The following is a 23483-nucleotide window of genomic DNA, read 5'->3' on the forward strand; positions in this document are numbered from 1 at the left end:
TCAGGGCCTTTGGCTGACACTAGCAGGGATTGGGGAGGTTCAGCACCACTCTCCCACAGCTGCCAGTGGGTAGAACTGAGGAGGTGCAGCTCTGTCCTACCCACTATGTGCTCGCACTGAAGGACGTCTCCCTTCCCTCATACTGCTAAGCCCTGGCTCATGCCATAGTTCGCTCATTGGGACTACCATCAGCTGCTCCTCTCGGGCCTTGATGACTATCCAGTCTTCATGCCATGCAACGGTCATGTACAGTGACCCCGCTTCCCTGCAACTTTGACCACATTGCCACACCCTGGCATCACTTCACCAACCCGTCACCTTCCACGTCAAGTTCAGAGCTCCCCGGGGCACTGAACGTTCCATAGTATACACATGCCCCCATTGTATTCTGCCCATTCTCACTTCCTTGCTCCATCTACTCCCCATACTCTCACCTCCTTCTGCCTCCTGCTTCTGGAACCCTCTGCCAGTGTGCCACAAACCCTCACTCGCTTTCAAATCCCACTTGACACTGCTTGACTCCGTTCCTGGGCCAGCTACTCCTCTTTGCTTGCCCTAGCCAGGCCTTGGATGAAAAAAACAGAACACCATAGCTTAGAAGCCTCATGCAAAACATAAAAGTATCTTTGCTCTCCCTACTTCTGCTCCTTTCTTTTGATCCACAGTGTAATTCCTTCAGGGTATGGGGCAGCGTCTTATTTCAGTCAAGCATCAAGTCCAGTTATGGTGCTATATAAATATGGCTCAGATAAACTATACGCAGCATTAACAACTGAGGTAGTTTAAAAAAAAAACAAAAACAAAAAACCCAAATCTCAAATATTCTCATGCTTCTGTTATTTGCAAAGAACTGCATCTGTGAGATATTTTATCTACTCTCTTCCTGTTTGAGAAGTCTCAGATTTCCAGTGTCCTAATATAACCTTGGCTACCAATAAGCAATCCAGTGGATAACATCTGAAAAGCTTTCAAAATAAAAAGGCAAAATTTTGCTGGAACGACAAAGGAAATATTTCAAATGTGACTCCATTTTGTGGAGAGATTCCAACCCTGACCTAGCCCCTGTCTCTCTGTCTCTCACGGTTTTAAGATCAGTCACGCTGTTCCTGGTATTGTTTGGTTTCATGAGATCTTGAGGTCAGTTACTGTGGCAGGACACAGTCTATAGTATCAGTAGTATTGTTCCTTCCCTCTTTTCCTATTTTGCTTTCAACAACTCTTCCATTTCACATCCTTATCTGAGCCAAATAAATAAAGCAGCAGTACTAAGTACAGCAGAAGCTCAGAGTTACGGACACCTCGGGAATGGACATTGTTCGTAACTCTGAACAAGCTGTTGTGGGATGCTCCTCAGGGCAGACTGCTCCGCGCAAGGGCTCAGAGTTCTGCCTGGTGAGCGGGGGTGGGGACAGACAGCTGGTTCTAGCCCCCTGGCTGCAAAGTTGATGAGTGAGGCACCTGGTCCTTTAAAACTGAGCTGCTCCTCCAGAGTGCAGTGTGCAGGCAGGAACTCTGGCTCTGGCTCTGGCTCCAGCAGCTTATACTCCAGGCCATGTTTCAGTAGCAGCTTGGAAAGTTTCTTTCCCAGACTCTGAGCTTGCAAGCTTGTTCCCCTCCCAGCCAAGGGGGAGGGAGAGGGGAAAACAGCATTCACCACCTCCTACCTGTAAGTGTCTGCCCCAACCCATGGTAAGTAGGGAGTGGGCACTGCGACAGGCAGTCCAGATGTGCCTACCTTTAAAATGCAATACAAGCACCGTACAATACTGTATTTGCTGGTTTGTTTGTGGGGTTTTTTTGGGGGGGGGGGGTTGGTCTCCATTGCTGCTTGATAGCTTATTTCCGGTTCCCCATGGTGTCCAGTTGACCGGTCAGTCTCTAACTCTGGTGTTGGTATCATTGAGGTTCTACTGTATTTCACTTGGTTCTGCGGTTACTTTGCTCTCGGTTTGGCTATGTTCACAATCAGGTTCAGCCACATGGCTCTGTTTGACTTCACCAACACCTTAAGTTAGGTGACCAGATGTCCCGATTTTATAGGGACAGTCCCGATATTTGGGACTTTGTCTTATATAGAGTCCTATTACCCTCTACCCCCGTCCCGATTTTTCACACTTGCTGTCTGGTCACCCTAACCTTAAGTAGTTGTGAAAATGCAGAGATTTGAAATAGTGATGCCGGAGTAGGATTCCATTACAGCCATATAGACACCCTCACACCAAGAGCCCTAAAAGCAGCACAGTTTACAGATACTATTGCATTTTTATGCTCTGGAATTCCAGACAGAGTTTGCTGAACTGATCCTCATTCCCCCACCTAATTTAAAGGCATGAGCTGTTTCCCACCCAGTAGGATGTCCCAAGTCTTGAATCCAGGCTTAGAAGTTCCCAGTCAGCTGCCACATCCTGGCATCCACCCAATGGCTACTGAAACTGGATGGGCTCAGAAGCTAGGGCTATAGCACCAGCCGAGACACTAGCCATGGGAGCTCTGATTGGAGGATTGCCTAGCTCCACCAATTGGTCCAGCTATGCTATTTAAACCAGGAGGAAGAACAGGAAGTTTGTCCCACCAACAAGGTGGTTTCCTGTTGTGCCTGCTTCCTGCACCCAACCCTGTGCCTGCTCTGCTCCTGTCTTACCCCCGCCTTCACTCTGTTCCCACTGTACTCCTGCTCAGTGCTTGATCCTTGCCTCTCCTCCTGCCCTTATGCTTCACCTCCAATACAGTCCTGGCTCCAGCCTGGCCTCCAACTTCTGACCCTGACTCCCATCCAGTTTGACCCTTGGCTCTGGCAGTTAGCATCCGACATCTGCTTTGACCTTCAGCTTCGATTCCTGGTTCTGATACTGGCTTGACCCCTGGCTCTAGAAACTTGCAGTTGACTCTGGTGCTGCTTGGTTTCCTGCCCCACCCTGTATGTCTGCTCCACCCATTAGACCTGTCTCCTGCGCTACTAGGCCACACTGCCTGAATCCCAGTCCATAACAGCTTGCTCAGACTGCTTCTCAGGGAGGACCCAGCAGAATGGAATCAGCAAGGCTCACTCTTTCTTCGCAAAGGGAACTGGAGAACTGAGTGGGTACCCCACCTCCAGGCAGACTACCAGGCAACACAGGCCCATCTTGCTCAGTTTACTGAGGAGAATCAGACACTACACTAACAGGCTCTTCAACTCCACGCCAAAAACACTGACCTCGGGGTCCCACTTGCTGTGCCACCCCTCGCACAAGGGCCTGTCACTCCATTGCTAGAACATTTCAATGGGCACCATGGAAAGTTCCAAGGGTTTATAAATCAATGTCGCCTCCAGTTCCGACATTAGCTGCAAATGTACTCTTCCGACCAGGCCAAGGTAGGCCTGGTAGTCAGCCTGCTAACGGGGGAAGCACTGGACTGGACCTCCCCACTATTAGAGGGCATTAGTCCAGTACTAACCTGTTGGGACACCTTCCTACAGGCACTGTTGACCCCCAACATGCTCGAATGGCTGAGGATGCCCAGCAGAGGCAGGGTACTGCTGCCCACATATGCAGCCCATTTTTGCCAACTGGCATCAGACACAGAGTGGAACGAGGTGGCCCACCTATTCCACTTCCAATGGGGTCTGAGTGAGGAGCTCAAGGACACTCTGGCCCCAGCGGAAACCCCAGCAGGCCTGGACACCTTTATAGAACTGACTATACAATTTGACAACCAGTTGTGGGAAAGGCGTGAGAAGAGAAGTGAGAGTTTCCACTTACCCTGCACGCACCTGCTACAACCACCACACTATTCAGCACGCCAAGCAGATGCAGATAGACTCTGCCCGCTGGCAACTTAACCCTGAAGAAACCTCCAGGCTTAGGAGTCCCCAGACAGCTGCCACATCCTGGCCTGCACCCAATGGCCAACACCTCAATCTTTGCTTCTATTATGGCCAGCCAGGCCACTTCGTCTCCACCTGCCTGGCCTGAAAGCTGACTCAAAAGGGTCTGGAGAACAAGCCAACCCAGTCCTGGTCTGAGCTGGGCACAAAGGCAAGATATAACCCTAAGTCCCAAGGCTGAGTCCTGAAGGGATCATGAACCGAATCCCACCAGGTGGGGCCACAACTCCAAGTGCCTGCTAGGCTAAGAATCCTGCACCAGACTTGGCAACTCCCTGTGCATAAGGCCCTCATCAGTTCAGCCACCACAGAAAACTTTATGGACGAGACAACAGACCAGACCCTTATAGTCCAAGTCTGCCTGATAGAAACCATTGATGGGGCCCCCCCAAAATCCTCAGGGCCTGTAGTCACTGAAACCATCCCCCTGAAGGTTACAATCTGGGGGCATCAAGAGACACTGCAATTTGGTGTAATGCTCCCCACATTTCTCCCGATTCTGGGTATCTCCTGGCTAATCCATCACAATCCCCTCATTCACTTGCAGGAATCATGAGTCTCTCTATCCTCAAAGTTCTGTCAACAGCACTGCTGGGATCTGATGGATGGGAAACACCCAGAAGACACCCAGGCCCCATGGGAGGTAGTGATTGGCCTACAGAGATAGGAGGTGGAATCCTTGATTAACTCCCCACCAAATACAGTGATTTTGCTAATGTATGCGGACTCCCTACCTCACCATCGGGACTACGATTGTCCTATAAACTTACAGCCCGGAGATCCAGTCCCATTTGGCCGGCTTTATGCCATGTCTGAACCTGAGCTAGCAACCTTATATGCATACCTCCAGGAGAATTTGGCCAAGGGTTTCATCCATAAATCCACTTCACCTGCTGGGGTGCCTTTTCTCTTGATGAAGAAGAAAGATGGCAGCCTCCATCTCTGTGTAGATTACCAGGCCTTGAACCAGATATCAGTGAGAAATCGGTACCTGCTCGAATATTCACAAAACTAGACCTTCAGAGCGCATATAACCTTGTGCGCATTAGGCATGGAGACAAGTAGACGACCATCTTTTGGACCCGCTATGGCCATTTTGAATATTTGGTGATGCCACTGGGCTGACAAATGCCCCCTCTACGTTCTATTACTTCATTAATGAGTTATTCTGGGACATCCTAGATCAATACGTAGTAATGTATCCTGATGATATACTTATTTTTTCAGACCGTTCCAAACAGCATACAACTCACGTTCACACCATCTTGGAGAGGCTTCGCCAACATGGATTGTATGCCAAGTTGGAAAAAATGTGCCTTCAACTGTGTTTCTACTGACTTCTTAGGATTAATCCTGTCCCTGGAAGGAGTTAAAATTGATCCAGAAAAGGTAAAGGCAGCACCTCGGAACATCCACAAACCTCAGCGTTTCCTGGACTTCATGAATTTCTACCGCTGGTTCATTTTGAAATTCTCAGAGCAGACTGCCCCTCTGACCACTTTACTCCATAAGAACATCCAGTTCAGTTGGACTCTGGAGGCCCAATGTGCCTTCGAGCACCTAAAACTTGCATTTACTAGCCCACCCTGATACTACACAAGCCTTCATTGTGGAAGCGGACTCTTTTAATGAAGCAACTAGAGCAGTGTTCTCCCAGAGGCATGGGTGCCAGCAAGTGATGCATCCGCAAGCTGTTTATTCTAGAAAGCTCACTCCCACCAAGCAAAACTATGAAATCCTAGACAATGAACTCATGGCTATCAAACCAACTTTCAAGCAGTGGTGACACTACCTTGAAGGGGCCCGACAGCCGGTCCAAGTATACACAGACTATAAGAATTTGGAATATTTATAGCAAGTCAAAGCCCTCAATCACAGACAGCTCCGATGGGTCCTGTTCTTCTTCCATTTTAATTTTACAATCTCCTATCATGCAGGTGGTAGGAATGTCAAAGCAGATGCCCTGTCCCAAAAAGTGGAATACTATGCTGGCCAGAAGAAACCCAACCAAGAGATCTCCTACATCCTAAAGTCCCATAACTTCCTCAATGTGACAATGCTCCCGGACCAGTTTGTCCTAATCTGCTCAGCGTCTGCCAAGGGGACTTCCCTCAACGATCAAGAAGCCATCGACCAGGAAGTGCATGAGCTCCAAGACAGACTGACCTTTGTGAAGGGACATATATATGTTCCCCCTGGCAGTACCCATGTGGCAGCCCTGCAGATGTACCACGATTCCCCCTAGGTGGGGCTGTTCCAAAATGTAGCACCTGGCCTCCTATTTCTTTTGGTGGCCTCACAAGCATATGTAGCCTCCTGTGACTTACGTGTCTGCACTAAGGTGCCACACAACAAACCTTGTGGGCTCGCCCAACCCTTGCCCATCTCACTAGACTTAATTGTGGAGCTACCTGAGTACAATAGAAATATAGCCATCTTAACTATTGTCAATCACCTTGTCAAGGCAGATTCCCCACTCTGGCACTTCAAGTGCAGAAGGTGGGGACCCGCAAGGATTCTAAAAATTAATACTGGCCACTCCAGGCTTGTATTAAAATGTTAAGGTTACAGTTTTTCTCTGATCTTAGATTGGTAGATGCTGCCACCACCCAAGTGCAAAACCCCTTTAAGAACCCAGAAAGATGCACTTGGGAATTCCTTCCTGTTGGGTAACCTCAAGCCCTTTCACCCCCGCCCTGGGAAGAGCTGAGGGGAGGAAAAAAAAAAAAAAAAAAGGAAGTCAGCTGTTGCCACCAGCTAATTAAAAACACGTGCACAAACCTCTTAAGAGACAGAACTCCAATCCTGTTCTTAAAAAAGGTAAATTTTATTAAGAAAGAAAGAAAATACATTGGAAAACTCAGGCTATTGCTAGATTTAAAAAGAGCAAATACAAGAATTAAGCATCAAGAATAGCTTTCTTGAGGTGCAGCTTAAAGGTTACAAACAAAACAAAAGCACCTGGGGTTAGCACAGAGGAATCCACAAGCCATAAAGAAATAAAGATAAACCTAATAGTTTCTTCCTAGACATTTCCTGATCTACTTACATATCTGGGCACTCTCTGGCACGTTTATCATACCAAGCCTTTTGCTCTTGTTCAGCATCCTGTAGGTTTTCTTGAGCAAGGGCTGGAGAGTCCTTGAGGGTGTTTTGCAGGTTGGTTACAAAGTCCAAAATGTTAGTTTCTGGAGAAGAATGATTTAGTTGGTGTTGGTCTGCTTTGAGCAAGGGATTGGACTAGATGACTTCCTGAGGTCTCTTCCAACCCTAATCTTCTATGATTCTAAGATGTAACCACCTGCCCCCGCCCCCCCTGCTGCTTCACCAACTGTAATGGCCCCTTAATTTTGTGGCCATAAATGAGTTCAAAGGGTGAAAATCCCAAACTGGGATGTGGTACGGCCCTGTAAGCCCTGCAAAGAGCAACTGCTGCAACACTAGGTCCCGATCATTGGCGTGCTTATTCACAAATTTATGTATCATGGCCCCCAAAGTCCCATTAAACTTCTGCACTAGGCCATTTGTTTGATGGAGGTAAGGGGTGGCAACCAAGTGGTTCACCCCATGAGCTTCCCAAAGACATTTCATGGTCCCTGCCAGGAAGTTAGTTCCCGAATCCGTAAGGATGTCTGAGGGCCAACCTATCCTGGCAAAAATGTCTGCCAATGCCTGGCTCATGCTTTTAGCCCTGGTGTTGCTTAGAGCTACTGTTTCCAGCCATCGGGTGGCAAAATTCATGAAGGTCAGTATGTAAGCTTTCCTCTGGGTGTTTTCTTAGGGAAAGGACCCAGAACATTCAGTTACACGCTGAAATGGAATCTCAATTATGGGGAGTGACTGGAGGGGGGGGCCGTGACCTGATCTTGGCTTTTCCACCCTCTGGCACACCTTACAAAACCAGACATAGGTAGAAACGTCCTTGCCCAAATGGTCTTTGGTCCTGTTCACCCCAGCATGGCCACTAGGGTGATCGTGGGCTAAGCGCAAGAGCCTATACTTAGTTGGAACTACCAACTGTCTCTAAGGATGCCAGTCCTCCTTGTGCCCACCAGAAAGGGTTACTTTGTATAAGAGTCCTCCTTCTACAACAAACCTGGACCTATCGGAAGAGCTGAGAGGCAGTGGGTCACTCCGTGCCACTGTCCAAGCTCCATTGAGGCTTTCATCTGCTTCCTGCTCTGCCTGGAACTGCTCCCTTGATGCTGGAGACATTAGTTCCTCGCTGGGTTGTGGACTTGGACCCCTGGAAGCAATGCAGGTGATGGGGGTGTTTCCATCGATTGTGAACCGCTCTCCGCTGGTGCACTAGGTTGTATTTCAGGCTCTGGTTGAGCTTCTTGTGCTGGTTTAGCTGCTGCTGCTGTTGCTGCTGCAGGCTCTGTGGTGCCCTTTGGTGCTGGCTCCCCTGACTCTGGTGCGGTTGCAAGCACGGGCTCTGGTGCTGACTGCTCCGTTGGTTCCGATCCTTGGGCTGGTTCTGGCTGGGTCCCAGGAACTGGATCTACAACCGCTGTCAGACTCTGGTCTGGGGTCTGGTTCCACCACCTCTGGCTGGGTCCCCGGGCCTGTGGTATCAGGGAACACGGAGTGGGTTCTTGTAGGAGGCTCAAGAATGGGGTTGTGTGTGGAGGCCTGTTTAGTCTGGCTGCGGGAGACCATCCCCACTCTTTTCGTTAGCCTCGCATGGTTGGCTAAGTCTTCTCCCAGCAGCATGGGAATGGGATAATCGTCAGACTGCAAAAGTCCATAATCCTGACCAGTCCTTGTACTGGACAGGCAACTTGGCTGTAGGCAAATTAAAAGAATTGGCCTTGAAGGGTTGCACTGTCACTTGGGCCTTTGGGTCGACGAATTTGGGGTCCACTAGGGACTGATACCTGTGCTCCAGTGTCTCTCCACGCAGTAATCTTCCTCCCGCCCACACTCACAGCTTCCCTTTGCTCTGGGGGTATTTGCGAGGCTCTCAGTGGGACCTCGGGGTGATGAGTTGCAGTCAGCCTTCATATGCCCCAGCTCGTTACATTTAAAGCATCGCCCAGCTTACTGTGGGCTGGGGCGAGGTGGATGGTTGGAGAGTAGGGTGGTAGGACGAGAGGGCATCTGGGGTTTTCCTGGCTGGGTGGAGGGCTCCTCCTTGTGAGGTGGGGCCTTGGGCTGACTTTGATGGTTGGGTGTTATTTCGGGTTGCCCCTTCTGGTATCCGCACCAACTGCTACTAGCTTTCTTCTCCACCATCTCCACTCATTTGGCTCCGATCTCCCCCCCTCAATTACAGTTTTGGGCTTCCCATCTAGGATGCACTTTTCTATTTCCTCAGGAACACCCTCTAAGAACTGCTCCATTTGTATTAGGAGAGACAGATATTCCAGAGACTTAACATTTGCTCCCAATATCCAGGCATCCCAATTTTTTCAATGTGGTAGGCATGTCAGGAAAATGTCACATCTGGTTTCCACCTTAGGGCTCTGAACCGCCGACGGGCATGCTTGGGTATTAGCCCCATCCTAATTCTGGTCTTTTGTTTAAAAAGTTTGTACTCGTTCATGTGTTCTTTAGGCATTTCAGCTGCCACCTCTGCTAAGGGTCCACTGAGTTGTGGCCTCAGCTTCACCATATACTGGTCTGGAGAGATGTTGTACCCAAGGCAGGATCTTTCAAAATTTTCTAAGGCGGCCTTTGCATCATTGCCTACCTTGTATGTGGGGAATTTCTTGGAATGGGGAGTGGTACCTGGAGGAGGATTGCTAGGGCTACCTGGTTGACCCAGCTTAGCCTTTTCCAGCTCTAAGCGCTTCAGCTGCAGTTCCGCCTCCAAGCACTTCATCTCTTTCCTTTCCTCCACTTCCAAGCACTTCTCCTCCACTTCAGCTGCCAAGCACTTCATCTCTAGGAAGAAATTCCTGTCTTCCACAGTTAGAACTAGGCCTGGGTTAAGGGCATCCCTCCATCCTGGCACTGGGATCTTGGGTTGGGGAGGGCTGACCCTTCCCTCCTGGGAAATTCCCGGTCCCCCATCCCCTCCCTGCATTTCTGTCATGGAGCTGGATGTCTGGGCTTGATCTGGGTTGGTGTTCTCCGTGGCGTACCACTTTCGGAAGACTGGTTGCTCTAGGGTTTTGCAACCTCATGCAAATGGCTGCCCTGTTGCCACAAAGCTAGAAAAAAAAAAAATAAACTGCTTGTTGGGCTCCCTGGCTTAGTAGGCTGAACCCTTTGCATGCCTGTTCCCCCTCAGCCAGCAAAGAAAAGAAAGAGGGAAAAAAACAAAACCCTCTCAGGCTTTGCAGGCTGCCAAAAGGAAAAATGTGTCCTTTTAAAATCCCGAGGTCTTTGCTTCTGGTTCAAAATGATCCCACTGCTCTGCCACCATGTCAAGGCTGATTCCCCACTCTGGCTCTTCAAGTGCAGAAGGTGGGGGCCCGCAAGGATTCTAAAAATTAATACTGGCCACTCCAGGCTTGTATTAAACTCCCAACGTTACAGCTTTTCTCTGACCTTGGATTGGTAGATGCTGCCACCACCCAAGTGCAAAACTCCTTTGAGAACCCAGGGAGGCATACTTGAGAATTCCTTCCTGTGGGGTACCCTCAAGCCCTTTCACCCCCCCTCCGGGAAAGAGCTGGGGGAAAAAACCCAAGGAAATCAGCTGTTGCCACCAGCTAATTAAAAAAAGCATGTGCACAAACCTCTTAAGAGACAGAACTCCAATCCTGTTCTTAAAAAAGGTAAATTTTATTAAGAAAGAACGAAAGAAAGAAAATAAATAAATACATAGAGTTAAAAAGAGCAAATACAAGAATTAAGCATCAAGAATAGCTTTCTTGAAGTGCAGGTTAAAGGTTACAAGCAAAACAAAAGCACCTGGGGGTTAGCACAGAGGAATCCACAAGCCATAAAGAAATAAAAAAGATAAACCTAATCGCGCCTTTCTAGACATTTCCTGATCTAATTACATCTCTGGGGTTTTAAATAAGTAGTTTTTAGGTATGATACAAATGATTTTTCATACCTGGCCCAAAGCTTCTTACAGTATTGCTGCTCTGTCCCCCTCTCCCCAGGAGAGCAACCACAGACAGACAAAGGGGAAGTTTTTTTCCTCAATTTTAAAAAGTTCTAGCCTTCCCATTGGCTCTTTTGGTCAGGTGCCCACTCACTTCCTTTTACCTATGCAAAGCAGTAATTCTTTTTAACTCTTTATAGGTAAAGCAGGTAGAGAACAGCTAGTAAGAGGGATTTTATGGCTAACTGGCTGGCTGGATGTCCATAACAGGGAGCTACCCCCACCCCCCACACGCCTTCATTTATCACACTCCTCATGAACGTGGCCCACTTTGTGCCTTGTACCTGGTTACCTTCCTTCAAGGAGACCACCCAGCTACAGGGAAACCAGGTCATCCGCCTTCTGGACTCCCTGAGCGCACTATTTCTGACCTGCTCAGTTAATTACTTGCTTCCGGCGGGAGGCCCTCCGATTGCTGGGAGTACACTCTTGTCTTTCTTCATCTTATCACCCGCAAACGAATGGCCAGACAAAAAGGGTGAACCAAATCCTGGAGCAGTATCTCCAGAGCTACAGCAACCGCCATCAGAATGACTGGTCCTCACTGTTATCCTATGCAGAGTTCACATATAACAACACTGAACACACTTCCACAGGACGAAGCCCTTTTATTGCAAACTGCATGTTCCATCCCCAATTCCATCCTTAACTACCCCCAACCTCCCCTACTCCAGCCACTTCAGATTGGGTACAACTGATCCATCGTACCCAGGGGGAGCTAAAAACCCGCCTGAGGAAGCCAAACAGGACAACAAGCGATATGAGCATCAATGGCAACAAAAAGGCCCGAATTTCACTGTAGGCCATAAAGTATGGCACTCAGCAGAGCTCCTCCATACCAACAAACCATCCCATAAACTCAATCAGGGCTGCCCAATTCCTTGGCCCACCATCCACTAACAGATCAACCTTGTTACCTTCAAACTCTACCTGCCTTTTTCCTTCAAATTCCACCCAGCATTTCATGCATCCCTGTTGAAGCCATATGTGGCTAACCCTTTTTCCCCACCGGATCCAGCCACCCCCCCATTCTGATGTGTGTGCAGGACCATGAAGAGTATATCGTCCATGAAGTCCTCAATTCTAAAACCAAGTAGGATAAGCTGTGGCATTTGATTGATTGGGAGGGTTACAGGCCTGAGGGGCGTTCCTGGGAGCCTGCTGAACAAGTCCAGGCCCCCGAATTTGTAAGAACATTCCACAAGAACCAACTTGAAAAGCCCATCCCATTGCTGCCATAAGAAGGGGGGTGATGTGATGTCCCAGATCTTGAACCCAGGCCTGGGAGTCCCCAGACAACTGTCACATCCTAGCCTCCGCCCAATGACTACTGAAACTAGGTGGGTTGAGAAGCTACTAGGGCAATAGCCCCAGTCAAGGCACCACCCATGGGAGCTCTGATTGGAGGACTGCCGGGCTCCACTGATTGATCCAATTACGCTATTTAAACCAGGAGGAGGAATAGGAAGTTTGTCCAAGCAACAAAGTGGTTTCCTGTTGTGGCTGCACTGGACCCTGTGTGTGCCTGCTTCCTGCACCTAATCCTGTTCCTGCTCTGCTCCTGCCTTACCCAACCTTCGTTCCTGTTCCCACTGTGCTCCTACTCCATGCTTGATTCTTGCCTCTCTTCCTGTTCCTGGCTCCTCCCTGCCTCACCTCCAAGCCTCACTGACCAGTCCTGGCTCCAACTCCAGCTTGACCCTTGGCTCTGACCCTCAGCTTCGATTCCTGATTCTGACTCTGGCTTGACCCATGGCTCTAGTAACTGGCAGTTGACTCTGATGCTGACCCTTGACTTCCTTCCCCACCCTGGACACCTGCTCTGCCCACTAGAGCTTATTCCTTCTCTATTAGGCCAGACTTCCTACATCTGGGTTTTATGGGCTGGGATAGTCTGTTTGCAGAGAGGAACATGAACTCCCATTGCAGTCCCCAAGAAAAGAAATTCAAGTCTCACTTCCACCATTCTGCTCCAGGTTTGTGAGACAAAGACAAAGGCAAAACCGAATGCAATGTCTGTGTCTAGCTCTGCCTTCCACATATTCATAGAGTCACCATTTTCCACACTTCATCAATTCTTTATTTGTAGTTTATGGATAGATTTGAAATGGAATAGAATAACTGACACTCAGGTAGGATTTGAAACAAAGTTCTCTGACCAACTCACTAGCTGAGTTGAATGTGAGGCCAGTGTTCTCTGCAGAGGGAGACTGCCCAGCTTATCTGAGCTTTTTTTAAACCAAAAAAGTTTCAGCACATTTTGCTGCCATTTGCTTGTTGAATCAACAATCCTGGAGGTCTACTAAGACACAGTCTAGTCGGCAGAGGACAAAACTGGAAGTCAGATATGGAAAAAAATATTGGCAAATGCTCTATAAAGATACAGCTTTAAATTTTACTAGCTTGGTTAGATTCTATCCAGACACATGAAGGGACTCAACTGACACACATCACCCTCTATGACTCCCAGGCACATCATACCAACCCTCTGTTCTGCCTGCCCATTTTTGTGAGTAGCTGGGATATTCAAATATACAAGAATCCTACACTAGTTATATTTGGACACCATGATTTCTTCAAATATATGTGCCCTGCTGTTCCAGTATGCTGGGGAGAAAGGGCATTGTACAGTCGGCATGTGCACTTTTTACATCACAAGCCTGTTGGAGCAAGGATTGTATTTTGTCTTATGTCTTTGGTGCTTAAATAATCATCACAGTAAGCCTAGTCCCTGGCTTTTTTGGTGGTGGATGTCTCACCTTCACTGCAGCCCCAGCTGATGCCAGTTGTAGCACACAGGGCCTAGGCTTGGTCAGTGCTAGGTAGTCTGGTTAGGATGCAATGGACATTTGAGAGCCTAATTAATTGTATGTATTCGATTAGTATTTGGTTCCATTTTAGGGTCTATTTCCCTGGACAGGTCTGGCTAAACAGATATCATCATCTCCAATGTTAGTTTACCATGAAGCTCCTGGGCAAATGGGCTGGGATATAGTAATAGCGAAGAGCAAAAGGCTGATGCAGCCCAGCACAAGCAGTGAGCAATGTTCCTTTACCTTTGTGCTCCCAGTGCTTTGATCACTGTTGAGAGCAGCCGGCCATCTTTTGCAGTCACTTGGGTGACATACTGTGGTTGCCCGATGTCGGAGTCCTCCACTGACTTAGACAAAGCAGCACTTCCTGGACAGTCACACAATGAGCCAGGTAGGTGGCAGCAGTCGCCTGTCGTCATGGCAACAAAGAGCACCTACTCCTTCAGAGACTGAATCTCACAGTCATGATAGGCCTGGAACAAAACGAGACAAAGCCGATGAAGAGGTTTCTAAGCCATTTCACTCCTTGTTCAAGCTCCAGCTAGCTTCTCGCACAATCAGTCTCTCCCCCTTCTCCTGAGGCATATAGCACCCATGCCATCAGACTCTCCTTCCCGCAGTGTGCTATTTCTTACACTGCTCTACAAGTCTGTCACACAGAATTAGTTACCTGCAGTCAGTGGGCAAAGGTGGGGGTGGGGGGGAAAGCCTGACTCCAAGTAATTTAGGATCCTGCTCTGGCCTCGGCATCACTAACTGTGCTATTGTTACCTTGTCCTCCTACATACATGGGAACTGGAACCCTAAACAAAGCCTTGCACACTTGTCCTTACTGGCCCAGGCACAAAACTGACTTGTCCACCCTTGTGATTAAAAAAAAAAAAAAAAACATATTAATGATATTTTACTAGCCTGTACTTGTCCTTGAGATGTAGAAGTAGAATTTTGTGAGGCTGCCTTAACATAAAATTGAGGTTCCAGATGAAGTGGCCTTTTCATCCATTTTGGGGAAGATGTTATGTATTTTGCTCCCCCAGGGAGAGTTCACAGTACCCGCAATTAGAATAGCCATCCTAGCTTGTAAAACTGAGCACACTGAATGTGGAAATGATGGGACATTGACCAGGGAGCCCCATGGGGCCATTTTGGCCTTGTCTAGACTAGGATTTAAGGTGTGATGCTAGCATGTGTTAGCTAACATATTTGAAAAGTCTAATGTAGACAAGGCACACTAACATACATTATTGTCTAATTAAAGCCCCCCTCCTCCCATTCTACCCCCAGACTTTAAGTGGACCATCCCCTCAGTGTTTGAACATTTCAGGGTCAAAACTCAAGGTGATACACACATGCAAAAACATGTTACCCCTCTGGCTTCTTGGAGGGCACTCCTTCGCCCCTGCTAATCCCTGCAAAGGGGGAGCTGCCATTCTACCTCTCCTTTATCACTACTCCGTCCCCCTTCCTGTCTTCCTCTCCAGCCCACCCAGTCTTCTTCTTTACTCACATCCCCCTCCCTGACAGTGTCCTGCCTCTAGTCTATATTTACCTGCCCCCACATTTTCACTCCCTTTCCCTTTACAATACTGCACCTTTCACATTTTCCACCTGTCACCCCTATTCCTCTGCACCTCCTAAGTCATATTCTGCTCCTTTTCAGTCTGCCTTCCAAAACCCCTAGATCTTCACACCCCTGCACTCCTTCAGTTTCCTCCATAGCTGTCAAGTTTTGTTCTGCTCCATGTGTGTCACTGTGTGCAAATAAATTGCTTATAACAAGCTTTTGGTCAATAAACCCTGCCCCAAGCACTGGCAGGTTAGGACACGGAATAGCATAAAATGTGTCAGGCATGGCTGGTGTAGATGAGAGGTTGCTCAAAGGGGTGGGTGGTTGCTGGGACAAGTCAGTGTTTGGCAGCTAACTGGCATATCCAGGAAGGGCTCTGGACCTATGGGAGATCCTGAAATAAGCGAATACACTGAAGTGAAATTGTTTTGCTTTTAAATCTCTGCACTATGGAAGTCAGCCAGGACCATGAACCAGCATAGTTTATCAGTCACAGCTGGGCCTAAATCAGACTAAAACAGACAAAGAAATAATAGAGAGGCTGTTCCCTGGTTACATGCTTGGCTGGACATGCAGAGAAAAGATGAGAGCACGACTATTAAGGAGATTCTAAGAAGACTTATTCAGAAGATTAAAAATGGAAGAACTTGTTTGGATAAACTTTCCTTATCAGGAATTTACAACAACTTTAGTGAGTCCTGCACACTGGAAAACCGTATCTTTCAGAATGGCTCTCTTGCCTTTGAACAGATCCAGGAGCGAATCTGCATCTCTACCTGAGTTCCCTTTGGTAGGCAACAACAGTTGGCAAAGGGCTCCCTCAATTCACATGTCTTATGTGTTAATCATATTCTGAGTAATTCATAAATAATTCATTTACTCACTGTACCCCCTGTCCCCATAAACACACACACCTCTGGTTTACTGATCACTCTACAAGAACCTCATTTGAGCGTTACTGGAAAATGTCGGACACTAAAGGCCCTCAATAGGGAACTCATGAACAATTTTCAAAGGTTTCTGATTGGAATTGTTTAGCAAAACTATTTTTGGACAGCTATCTAGAGACCTTTCTCCACATCCTCACAGGAATCTTCCTGCCCCGCTGCCCAACCAGTTCCCACTGAATTCAACAGGAGCCTTTTTGTTGACTTTAATGTGAACTGGATTTGGCTATTTGGCTTTCACTCAACTCCCCTCTACCTCTTGGCAGACTGCGTCTGGGACTAGAAGTACCTGTTTGTAACATTCTCTTGCTCTCTCTTTCTTTTAAAAGAGACACAGGATCTCCCAGAGTCTAAAGAAGCAAAAAGTAAATCCCATCATAGATAATATCATTTACATGATTATCAAACTAGCTGTTTTGCAAATAATGAAAATGCATTCTTAAGTTTTTAAAATCTATTTTACCTAATGGGTGAAAAATATATGCTCTTACTGGAAAGGTCAGTTGCTCAGCCAAAACATGTGTTTCTTTGTTTTAAATCAGGAGAAAAAGGCCCCTTTGTGCATTTGCACAAGATCCTGTACTCCCTCCTCACATCCTGAGGATATTTAACACTGCATTTCTTCATGTTATGCATCTTGCTGAAATACATGCAGCACAGAATCTTCCCCATCCCCCGCCTCTATTCAGTGCTGCAGGGGAATCGACACACAATACAGTCTGTCAGGAAATGGGTGGTCGGTTACAAATTATTGGGGATTTTCCCGGCATGGTTCATGGCAGGGTGTAGCCTGAAGTCACTGCTTTAAAATGTATCTGACTATTGCCGTCCAATAAATGCAAAGGAAAAGCAGTTAGTATTTCACAGTTACGGTTAGTGGGGAAATAACTGAAGTCCAAAGATAACATCTCTAGTGCACTCCAGTTCCAATTTCATACCCAGGTGAACATGTTGCATGCAAAGCCAAGTTTATCCCTTTCCTGACTTCCTAAGGACCTCAACCTCCTCTACACACGCTCTCCTCAAGAATTTCCACAGCTCTTCATACCCAACCCAATCCTATCATGGGAACACCAACACATGGGAACGGAGCAAGAGCCAGGGGTGGGTGACAAGTGCTGTTTTCAAAAAACACACCCTTCTTTTCAGTCACCCATAGCTTTCTCTAACAGCCCTTAGCAGCTGAAATTTGCCATGCTCAATGTCTGCCCGGAGTTCGTTTTTTTTTTTTTTTTTTTTTTTTAAGTTTACAAAATAAGATCTCCTCAGCTGTTCTGTGAGGGTGACTAAAGGTCTCCACAATGTTACAGATGGGAGTTTCGCACACTCAACACCTAAACGGATCTGCAGCAAAAATGGCTTGGTTTGTAGAGCTCCCTCAGATTTTAAAAGGGCTAAACCACGTGTGTTAGAAATTCAGCTCAGCAGTGTGAATTATGGCTAGGATATCTGGATAGTTTTGAAGTTAAACCATAACTGGATTTCCTGATGCTTGCTTTTTGGAATAATTACAACTAACCTGTGATTTTTTTTTTTTACCCTAAAATACTGGTAATTTCATAAAACTCTGCTCTCAACCTTAAACTCCATCTTAACACGGTTTTATTCAAGAATACACTAGAAAGGGCTGCACTCTTTGCTGCAGTGTAACAGTAAGAGCACTACACACACAGGCTACAGAAAGTCAAATTCTGGAGAGTCTTCCACAGACCCCTGTGCCTTTGGGTTTCTGAAGAGGGGAAGGCTGTTTTGAAATGGTCATCACCACCTCCCACCCTGTGCAACTGATGGAGCTGGGGTAGTTCCAGACAGGTGCTCACAAAATCATGTTTCTGCAGATTCCTATAGTGCCCTGTTGCCATGTGCATTCTGGGGTGAGGAGGTTTTGGTTCATTCCTCCCCCTTATTCCAGCATGTGCACATGTGTGTATTTCCAGACACTCCTATGGTCACAAAGCTTCTGAATTGGTTTAACTCAACTACGAACAGTGGTCCCAAACTGCTGCAGAGAGTTTTATGGGCTGCGATTAATGATTCAGGGGCATAGCTTCAAAAAGCTGTTCTCGTGCTTCAGCAACATGACTCATCTGGCTTAACCTACCACATCATACTCTGAAAGCATCTGAAGAGATAGCTGGCCGGGCCCCACACACATTTATATATAAATAATTTTAATACGTCTTTTAGACTTTGTTACAAACATGTACTCAGTAACACACACAAAGGAAGGATCCCCATCAGGAATTACTACAGTGAAATAAAAATGGAAGTTGCAGGAAAATACATCTGGAATTTTCAGGTCCCCAGATACTGGTTAACTCAAACTTGTAAGTCATAAGACTAGTATGGACCCGGAATGAGCAAGCAATTGAGGAGAGCCCTTTCAGTATGAAGATAATAGTTCTATAGTGCTTTATGACATCAATCCAGCCAATCAAGCTCAGGACAATAACTTACATTTGTACAGCAGTTCTCAGCCTGAAGGATCTCAAAGCATTTTACAAGTTCTGTAGATCACATCCATGGGGTAATCACTCACCAGGCCACTTCTGGATTTCCTGGCTTGTGTTTATTTAATGCAACATTAAGGTTGAGAATCTAAATGCATGAGAATCAGAACCTTTACAGGAGTTAAGATTCCCGTCATTAACTCACCTCTTTAGGCACTGCTTCATAGCAATAAGTCACAGAAGGATAGAGCTGATCCAAAGATCTCTGAAGCCAAGGGAACAAGTCTCCCACTGACTCAGTACACTTTTTATCAAGCCTTAGCTAAGGAAGAGGTTGTGCCAGCACACCTTGCAGGCTCGAAAGGCAATGCCCACAGACTTAATGCCATAAGCTACTATATTTTTTCAGCAAGGACTATTTGCCTCACTCATGGAGTGAAATTTCAAATATTCATAACAAATTACTCCAGAATCAGCTACATGATCTTCTAAAGAGATAGCAAGCACTTTAGGGCAGGAACTGTCACTTTCTATGTGTTTGTATATCACCTAACAATCTGGCCTGGCTGGCTTCTAGAGCTGTCACAGTGTTAGTGTTAAATAGGAATAAAATTAGGCCTGCCTATCTTGCAGCGGGGACAGATGACTACAACCTGTAGTTCCTAGACAGGCCACTTTAGAGAGATGTTCCAGAGAATGTTTGAAGACTTGGTTTATTTATATTGTGGTCAGGCTTTAAATGAGCTTGTTTTCCAAACACAGATGAAGACAGTCTTCCATAGACAGTACAGTCTTAAAAAGATTAGAAAAACTAACTTGTCAAGCTCAAGGCTTGGCAGGATTTGATTTGTATTGTATTTCAGTTTTTATAGGCAATATTGATCATTTATAAGCAATACATTTTGTTACCAAACAATCTGAAAGGTACATTTAGATATTATTTTCCAAATTTCTTTAATTTCAGTCTATTTCATTTACTTGATTTCAATTGTCTTTGTTTCTGGAAACTAGCAGCTGCCTGCGGGTTGCAGTGCATTTTACCACTGCACTGGCACAGAGCTTGTAGTGCATATTTACACACAGCGCTCTCTTTTGCTCTTCAGTTTGGAGCCGGCTGTGTATTCACACCGTGTACGCTTCTTCCATAGAGGGAAGAGATTTTCTTGAAATCACCTTATATTAATATTGGTGGATATAGCACAACCCTATCCCTGGATCCGTTTTTTGGGGTGGAGTCCAAATTGATAAATACTTACATTTACTAATTAAAACTGCACCAAATGGAAACTGTCTCACCACAAGAACTATGCTGTCATTACTATGGTTCCATAATAATTTCAAAACAGTTACAGTTAACTAAGTATTTTAAGTGAACCAGACCTATGGTCTTCTCTTTGCATAACACTATTTAGATGCTGATAGGCCTTCATCATCATAAAATATGAGCAGAGTATTGTTCAGTTGTCCAATCACGTTCACACACCTGTAGTTAATATTTTTACATTTTCCCAACATAGCAACACATATTCATCTGTTACTGATCCTAGCTAGAAATACAGAATGTTTAGGAACCATTAGGAAAGGGACAGATAAGAAGACAGGAAATATCATAATCATAGGTGCCAACTTCCCCTCTTTCCCATGGGTGCTCGACCCACCTCTGCCTCCGCCCCCACTCCACCCCTTTCATGAGGCCCTACCCCTGCCCCGCCCCCATTCCAACCCCTTCCCCAAAGTTCCCACCCCAACTCCGCCCCCTCCCTGCCCCTATTCCAACCCCTTCCCCAAATCCCTGCTCCGGCCCTGCCTCTTCTCCACCTCCTCCCGAGCACACCACATTCCCGCTCCTCCCCTCCCTCCTGGAGTGTGCGAATGTTGCCAAACAGCTGTTTGGCGGCGGCCGGGCAGGCAGCGCTGGGAGGTAGGTGGAGGAGCGGGGACACAGTGCGCTCAGGGAAGGGGGAGGAGGTGGGGCAGGGCGTCAGGGGAGCTTGGCTGCCGGTGGGTGTAGAGCACCCACTAATTTTTCCCAAGGGTGCTCCAGCCCCAGAGCACCCACAGAGTCCGCACCTATCATCATAGTGCCTCAGTATAAATCCATGGTATGCCCACATCTTGAATACTGAGTGCAGCTCTGGTCACCACATCTCAAAAAAAGATGCATTAGAATTGGAAAAGGTACAGAGAAGGGCAACAAACATTAGGGGTATGGAACAGCTTCTGTACGAGGAGAGATTAAAAAGTTTGGGACTATTCAGCTTGAAAAAGAGAAGACTAAGAGGGGATATGATAGAGATCTATAAAATCACGACAGGTGTGGAGAAAGTTAAATAAGGAAATGTTATTTACTCCTTCACATAACACAAGAACTAGGGGTCACTCAATGAAATTAAAAGGCAGCAGGTTTAAAACAAACAAAAGGAAGTACTTCTTCACACAATGCACATTCAACCTGTGGAAACTCATGGCCAAAGGATGTTCTGAAGGTCAAAACTATAACAGGGTTCTAAAAAGAACTAGATAAGTTCATGGAGGACAGGTCCATCAGTGGCTATTAGCCAGGATGGCCAGGAATGCAACACCAAGCTCTGAGTGTCCCTAGCTTCTGATTCCCAGAAACTGGGAGTGGATGACAGGGGATGGATCACTTGATGATTGACTGTTCTGCTCATTCTCTCTGAAACACTTGGCATTGGCCACTGGTGGAAGACAAGATACTGGGCTAGATGGACCAAAAGTCATAACAATTGTTGGACAGACAATGACTGAGCCATATTTGCACCTGAAAATTGTCTCAGACATGGCTTTTTCATACATGGTCCATGTGTTGCAAAAGTTAAAATACCAGTTATGAACAAAGGTGTTTGTTTGCCCAGGCAAACAAACAAAAAAATTGGAAGTGTCACTGTTCTGTCACAGGAAAAATAGAGTCATGTGTTAGTTAAAAATGGGGAAGGCGTGGCTCAACAGTATTTTAATTTTATATTGTTTTCCATGGAAAATTCTGAAGAAAGTCATTTATTCATGAGACTCCAGTCAATAGGAGCAGCTACAGAAGCAACCAAACCGGGACTGTTGCACTGGGGTGGACAGAGGAGAGGAGGGCAAAATGGAGTCTAGACAGGATCACTCTTCCTCTGACCCACAACTGTACAGGGGAGACTGTCATACTCTGGAGGCACTAGGCCCCATGTGGTTCTTAGCTGGGCGAAAAACTGCAGAGAGGAACCAACCAGCCAGAGGTTCTATCTGGAAGGAGCAGAAGCTGCCATAGCAGGGACAATTGTGCTGACAGGCTATTTGCTCCAAGCCTTCCCCTCCCTCACAGTCACTTGACCTCAGCTTCACTGCACCCCTGCGCCTCTTCCCCTAACCCCTCCATCTCGTTTGCCTTCCCATTTAGCTGACCCCTTCCTAACTAAATCCACCCCCCCAAAAAATATGGAACTAACATGCCATTTGATGCCCTCATGTTGTTCCCTCTGCTGGTCCCCACCCTGTCTCTCTCTCTCTGGTCTATTTAAATTGTCACCTCTTCCGGGCAGAAACTGTCTATTGTCTTGTTGGAACAGCACCTTGCACAATGGGAGCCATTCTTGGTTGGTCCGTAGGCACTACTGTAATAAACATGATTAATATTTTACAAAAAACATAGTTTAAACCACTTTCATAGTCTTTATGAGTTAAAACTATTAAAAATCCCATGCACCACCTCAGACGATACTGGGTAAAAGCTGTAACTAATAGAGACATCTTGCCCAGCAGTAAGCTGGATGGGGTAACAAGGGTCAGCACTTTTTATAACAAAATCCTAAGAGTCAGAGGCCTATATTGATAGAAGTGGGTAGTGATTTTGGATGCCCCCAACACTGAAGCACCCATAATCACTAGTCAATTTTGAAAACATAGGCCATGTTTTTTTTGCCAGAGAAGTCATTGCTGTGACAGTCATTCAGCTTTACTTAGGAGTATCTGAAACTGCCCAGGCCCGTCTGCAGAAGAAAATCATGTTTCAGTTTATTATTTGTAGTATGGTAGCACTTAAAAGACCCAGCCAAGGTCAGGACCCTATTGTGCTAGATGCTGTACAAACATACAGTGACAGATTGTCCCTGCCCCAAAGAGTTTATAATCCATGGTGGTATAAGCTTCTGCATGCTACCTGGCTCACCCATGTAGCAGCAGGATCTTCCCATGCAAACATCAGAACTTTCACCTCTAATTCCACATCCCACCACACCTAGAGGAAAGTGGCATAATTATCACACCCACCGGAGGCATATTTATTATTCGTGTTGCAGTAGAACCAGGAGCACCAGTCGGACTAGGGCCCAGAATACTATGCTCTGTACAGACACAGAACAAAGAATATGGGGGCATCTTCCCCCAGATAACAGAACTGCTTTGATCTAAGTGAGGATAGAGGAGAGAGGTAAGTGATGCAGAATCATGGAACCCAACTTTGAGCTCATTACCATGTGCCAATATGTGTACAATCAATTGCACAATGCATCAAGTGGCCTCACTGCCTCTACTTCTGGGGGTGCTTTCAGAGCTCCTGTATGACTTTCCAAGGCCACACAGACCTTGATACCTTCCCATGTCTATGAGTCACAGCCAGTTTTCCTGATTATCTGCTGCCTACTTCCTAGCTCCCACACCAGATTGGCCTCCTTTCAGATTTTTAAAGGGGTCACAGGAGCTGCTCTGGACCTTACAAGATCCATATTTGATGGTGTGTGCTGCACTAATAAGAATAGCCCTTCTGGATCAGA

The 23483-nt window shown here is 46.6% G+C and overlaps 1 protein-coding gene across 3 annotated transcripts in view; it reads right to left on the reverse strand.

The window, feature by feature from the left end:
* Window positions 1-23483, reverse strand: part of MARCHF2 (membrane associated ring-CH-type finger 2) — a 91372-nt gene that overhangs the window by 58716 nt on the left and 9173 nt on the right. For all 3 annotated transcript variants that reach the window (XM_054013329.1, XM_054013328.1, XM_054013327.1), the window contains exon 2: window positions 13988-14217. In XM_054013329.1, coding sequence (XP_053869304.1) covers window positions 13988-14163 — 176 coding nt within the window. In that variant the 5' untranslated portion in view covers window positions 14164-14217. The remainder of the gene's footprint in view (window positions 1-13987; window positions 14218-23483) is intronic.

Source organism: Malaclemys terrapin, chromosome 24 (assembly GCF_027887155.1).
Source record: "Malaclemys terrapin pileata isolate rMalTer1 chromosome 24, rMalTer1.hap1, whole genome shotgun sequence".
Taxonomy (NCBI): Eukaryota; Metazoa; Chordata; order Testudines; family Emydidae; genus Malaclemys; species Malaclemys terrapin.